Source organism: Talpa occidentalis, unplaced genomic scaffold, assembly GCF_014898055.3.
Source record: "Talpa occidentalis isolate TD23 unplaced genomic scaffold, MPIMG_talOcc4v2.1 talOcc4.16, whole genome shotgun sequence".
NCBI lineage: Eukaryota > Metazoa > Chordata > Mammalia > Eulipotyphla > Talpidae > Talpa > Talpa occidentalis.
Window position 1 is genome coordinate 57,546,045 of NW_023601653.1, and position 6,000 is coordinate 57,552,044.

General features: G+C 35.4%; 1 protein-coding gene across 1 annotated transcript in view; it reads right to left on the bottom strand.

Moving 5' to 3' along the window:
• The window catches only part of PIK3C2G (phosphatidylinositol-4-phosphate 3-kinase catalytic subunit type 2 gamma), a 312,676-nt gene that overhangs the window by 299,891 nt on the left and 6,785 nt on the right, over positions 1-6,000 (bottom strand). The window contains exon 2 of the mRNA XM_054696764.1: positions 4,313-4,439. Coding sequence (XP_054552739.1) covers positions 4,313-4,439 — 127 coding nt within the window. The remainder of the gene's footprint in view (positions 1-4,312; positions 4,440-6,000) is intronic.

A 6,000-nucleotide genomic window follows, 5' to 3' on the forward strand; every position in this document is an offset into this window, starting at 1 on the left:
ATTCTTCCAATCCATGAGCAGGGGATGTCTTTCCATTTCTTTGTGTCTTCTTCTATTTCTTTTAACAGTGTTTTATAGTTTTCTTTGTAAGAGGTAAAGGACCTATACAATATTATAAAAATCTTAATGGATGTGTGCTTTCTTCTCCACCTTTTGTGGGACTGAAGGTAAAGCATACTATTGGATAAAGTCTTTGTCTTCTCGTAGTCACATATTTTCCATAATTTCCCTTGCATAAGCCATTTAATAATTGCCTGAATCATTGTGACTTGTTATATTTTTGTAAGAAATATTTCCTTAATAATAAATGATAAATGTTATAGCGTTCTTATAGTCTCTATCTATGAAAGCAAATTCAACAGGATGTGCTGGTGACCCTTAGTAAGAATTTGAACTGCTTTCTGCAGTTGCTCTATTGCATTAATCTGAATTGCATTCATCTGCAATTGTGTGTTTATTTTGCTATTTCCTATGGCTTTTTTGCTGTCATCCCTTTTTTGTTTCTAGGTAAATATTTTTGAACCTATCTGTGTGACAAAAAGTGATACAAGTGATACTGCTGGACTTGCCGCCGAGTAAAAAGCATTGAGCATCAATGCTGGATTAAAATCGTAGAATTCATGGTAGATGAAGAAATCCAACACAGCAAAATGTGGAGAAACAAATGGTAAAGCTAATCAAGAAATTCAAAATTGTACAATCGCTTTGATGTGGGAGAGAGTATTTAAGACATACTGATGCTTGGGAATATTGACAAAGAACAAATTAGAGAAAATATGGCAACATGGAAAATCTTGACTATAGTGACTGACAAGTGTTAGAGACTCTCCAAAATGATTAAGTCCAGGAACCCTTTAGGAGAAATAATTTACCAGAGAATTTCTGGAGAACCAGGCAAAGCTTTATTAGAGACTTGTGCATGAGCAGGAACCAGTGCTAGAAAGAAGACTGGTGTTATATCAGTTTATTCCCACCAGTGTTGCACAAGGGTTGCCTTTTCTCCGTATCGTTGCCCATACTTGCTAGTTCTACTCTCTTTGATAGTCATTCTTACAGGTGGGAAATGTGGTTTTGATTTGCATTTCCATCTTTAGTGATGGTGAGCATCTTTCAAGTAGTATTATGTGTCTTCTTTGAAAAACTGTCTGTTTAGTTCTGCCCAGTTTTTATTCAGATTGTTCTCTTGCTATTAAGTTGTATGAATTTTTATATTTGGAGTATTAACTCTTTATGAGCTATATAATTTGCAAATAAATAATTAAAAATCCAAAAAGTCACATGAAAGGAGAATTTAGCCTGGCTTCTGGGAAGTTAGGGTGAGGTTTTTAAATGGTCAGTCCATGAGAAGGAGCAGGCAAGAGCAGCATCAGTACTTGTACTGGGTTGAGCTATGCCCGGGCGTGCACCAACAGGTTGCATTCCTACCGTGCATGTGGAGCTCTTGGCCTTGCCCTTCCAGGAAATTACGACACAATCATTAGTCAGGATTTAAAGCTTTTTTATCTAGCTTGGCTTCTTTTTTTTTCAGTCTGGTAGGCCAGACTGTATGGATAGGATGTTGAGCATGTGCCAGTTTGTATTTTGTCTACCTATTCAAACGGGACTTGGGACAACTCTTATCCCATCATCTCTCAATTTCTTTTACCTAGACTGTCTCCTTAGGGGAGAGTATTACCAGTATACATCGTGGCAGGAATAATGCTCCAAAAATACCAGTTCACTTATGAATTAATTTGACTCTCCATTTCCAGGACTGCAACCCCTGTGCTCTATGGAGCATGTATGAATTCATACTTCACTCCAATCATCTTTTCACTTCACATGAAAAATTCCCATTCTGATTTCTAGATATTTCCCATCTCCTGTCCTGTAGTTTGTTGTCTCTTACTACCTGCTTCATGTTACTCTTTGAACATTTTATTATTCAATTTCCGTATATCTGTCCTGAAATTATTACCTTACTCCTTGAAGCCAACCATTAAGAAGCTATGAGTTTGTCTCATACATATTGTAATCCCACAAATTCAGTGAATTTTGGAAAGTGGGTTTTGTACCTGTACCTGTACAAAATTGGGTTTGTACCTATACAAAAGTGGGTTTTGTATCTGTTTTTTAAAATAACTGACTTCTATAAACAATTCTCAGATTCTCTTTAATCTTTGCAGCTGACTTCTATTCCCAACACTTTCCAGGTCACAGATTGCCTCCTGGAAGACAGTTCTAACTATACATCTTCCTAATCTAGAGGATAGTAGAAATTAAAGACCTTGGCAGCTGATGTAATCATTTCCCCACTTTGTTACAGTCTTTCACTCCATAAAGTCCTTCTCAATCTGTGATCATATTGCCTAATATATTGAAAAGGCTATGACCCATTTAAGATTCTTTAATTATACAATTCTACACTCAAATAGAGTTATTACCCATTCTCTCTCTTTTTACCTCTTGACATTTAAGTGTCTCTGCTCTTTACTGACTCTTACTTCTTCAACTATGATTTTTCCTATGTGGGTTCCAGTTCTGTCAATTAAACCCCCCCTTTTTTTTAAATATTCATTATCTCCAAATCTAAAGATATTTTTCCCTTTCCTTAAAACTGCTATTTCTATTGACTATTCCAGTAGAATTTCCTTTTATCCATTGTATTCCTTAAGATATTACTGCCAATTTTCTTCACAAAAAAGATAACTATTTTTTCTTACTAAAACAATAGTCATTTATTATCTTGGTCAGAGAAATAATGAAACTTCAAATGTAGAAAAGGTCTGGAATGTTACCATATGAATTCAGATAATATATATATATATATATATATATATATTTGCTTGAATTTGTATTTCTTTTAAAAAATTAACTGACTTTTATAAACAATTCTCAGTTTCTCTTTAATCTTTGCAGCTGACTTCTATTCCCAACACTTTCCAGGTCACAGATTGCCTCCTGGAAGACATTTCTAACTATACATCTTCATAATCTAGAGGATTAGGAAATTAAAGTTGAAATTAAAGACCTTGACCCTAGAACAAATTTGAAATTGACAGTAAAGACCTGGGACTTATCCTTATTTAAATGATAGCTAAAGATTGTGGAGAGAGAATTTCTTGTTCAAACATCTTCTCTAGGTGGATTCCATTTCCTTACTCTTCAGGAGACACGAGTTCTCTTTGGGTGAGACTTGTCACCATATTCCTTCTATTATCTCAATTTCATTATTCTGTTTAATTTTCTAGATAAGTTCTTTTGACTTTTGTTCTTTAGAGCACATCTCTATTACTAGTAAAAACTAACAGTGGTAAAGGGAATCAATTTTCACATAAAGATTATTTTAAATGGAAAAAAATTAATTTTATCTGAACTTCCTTTGCCTGACTAAAGAGACTACCTAAAATATTAACTTCCTTTTAAGGAAATTCCCTTGCATCTTACAGAAAGGAGGCATGATGTCTATCTGGTAGCATAATAAAGCCCAATATAACTTTTCATATGTTCCTGTTGAAGTGCTAAACACCCCTCCCCAAACTTTTCCCCCTATAGTGTTAGGAGTTACTCTATATATTTACATGACTTTTGCCCATTATCTTCCTCAATTTTTTTTCCTTCTTCCCCACTATACATCAATTCTTCTCTTCCTCCTCTTTTTTATAAATACTTTTAATAGTTTGAGAACAGATATCTTTTTTTTAAGTTTTTTTTTTAAGATTTATTTATTTATGCATACAAGAGCTGGGGTACAGGCCAGAGGTGTGGTGGGTGAGATGATTGACCAGAAACAGAGAGGGGAACAGAATAGGTAGGCTGACTGAAGTACACTGCTGAGGGGAGCAGTGGTGAGCAGGAGAGTCTGCTGTGTCATACGGATTGCTCCCTGGGCAGTGGGGGGATTGAACTCGTGCTGCAGAGGCTGCAGGCAGCTTCACAGGTTGTGTCATAACCCCTCGTGACACCAGGGAGACCCAGAACAGATATCATCTTTACCATTCCACGTCTCTGAACACAATGAATTAATCATTTCACTGAAACTTCACATAAAAGTAAAAAATCATCTCTGATTTGCCAAATTCAACAAAAGAAGATCCAGAAAGAGATGGTGGAAATTGAATAATGTAAATTGGAAAAATAGAAGTGGACTTTCTAGTGCACTGTTTGTCCCTATTCTCCAGTAACAAAAACCATTTTGACCCAGACCCCAGGTCATTTTTATGATTTTATAAAGGTACAATGCCATTGATTGTGACAGCACAATTAGAATCATATTTTTAGAAATTTGAAGTTTGATCCAATAGAGAAATTGAACTTTCTATTGGTAACTTACCAAATATCATTCTGACAAAGCAAGGAAAATGAGTCAGCAGAAAGCAAGAAAAACATGAGAAGAATTTATACAGGGAGGGGATGAGGTGAGAGGTGTGTAGGAATTTTGGACTGTTCACACCTTTGTGCTTTTAGTAGATTCCAGAATCTTTGCTGAATTCCCATTCTTGAGCTTTGTGAGCAATCTCTAAATTTATTTTTTTTTGTATAAATCAGCAGGAGTTGGTTTCCATTAGTCTCAAATCAAATAGCCCTAACTAATTTTCAAAACATAATGTTAGTGGTCATCTGTACTAATTCAGTCTTGAATAGAATAAGAAAAAGCAAAATAATAATAATAAAATTGGTTAATGAAAGACTTTATCATTATGTGTCAAAAAGTACAGCTGATATATAGAAACTCATTTAGCAGCAACTAAATGTTTAAAAATAATATTTTGCAAAGCAGTTTACTATGATAGTGAAATAAGATTATAAACAACTTTAAATAGATCCTAAAACTTTAGAGAAATCAGAATCGTGAGTTTGATAAATACACATTCCTACGTTCTTTCCCACAGTCTCCAGTTCACTATATCTGCTATATATCTGCTAATTCAACTAAGTAGCACAAGATAACTTTAGTTCTTACTTTGAGAATAGGGACTATGTATCAGTGCCTGCTCCAACTCACAATTTACGCTTGAATGAAGGCATTTCTTCTAATACATGGAACAGCTATTTTAACTTTTAGTCTTTAGAATCATTTTAAAATTTACATTTTTGGGGGGCCTCCCCAGTGGCGCAGTGGGTTGAGCGCCACACTGTGGAGCTGTCCACAGCCTCTACACCATGGGTTCAACTCCCGGCCGGCCAGGGAGATTCCCACATGGTGCAGCAGACCTTTCCTGTCTCGCCTGCTGATCCCCTCAGCAGTGCTTTCGGTCTGTCTGCTTGTTCTGCTCCCCACTCTGTCTGTGGTGAATCCTCTCACCCTCCCGCGCCTCTGGCCTATATCCCTGCTATTGTATAAATAAAAAATAAATCTTTAAAAAAATTAAAAAAAATAGCTTTACATTTGTAACATGTTAATGATTTGTTATATGTGCTATTAAGTGTTTTATAGTAGGAAACCTATCCTGAGATGAGCTATGTGAAGAGATTTTAAAAACAATAGGTAAGCAAATCTTAACAAAAGATTCCCAGCAGTTTTCTCTTATTTTGCTTCAAGGCAAACATACTAGCTAATAAAGGTTATTTTAATGATTTCAGTTTGACTTTAGGCTGTTCAACCTACACCACTATGGAAAGATGATGTTTTTGGAGCCATTTTTTTTTTTAAATGGGGCTGTGCAGCCATTGCAGAGAACTGCATTACCTGTCTTGTTTGAACTAAACCAGAGACATTTACACTAGGCCAAAAGCAATTGTTTACGAAACCATCTAGCAAGCAGTTGTTCAGAGGTCACCCTGATTAGGACTGATGATTATGGACTTTTTGCTCTAGGATAGAATCAGTTTCTTTCTTTTAACACTCACCTTATCTTTTCTCTCCATAAAACCCAACTTTATTCCTGCTGGGAGCACATTTTAGGTTTCTACCTGAATCTGTGCCCTAAATTGTAATTCTTTGATGCTACAAAAACACTCTGCCTTATAATGGCATCCTAAATTTTAGGTTGATACCAACTTTATATAGATTTTTATATT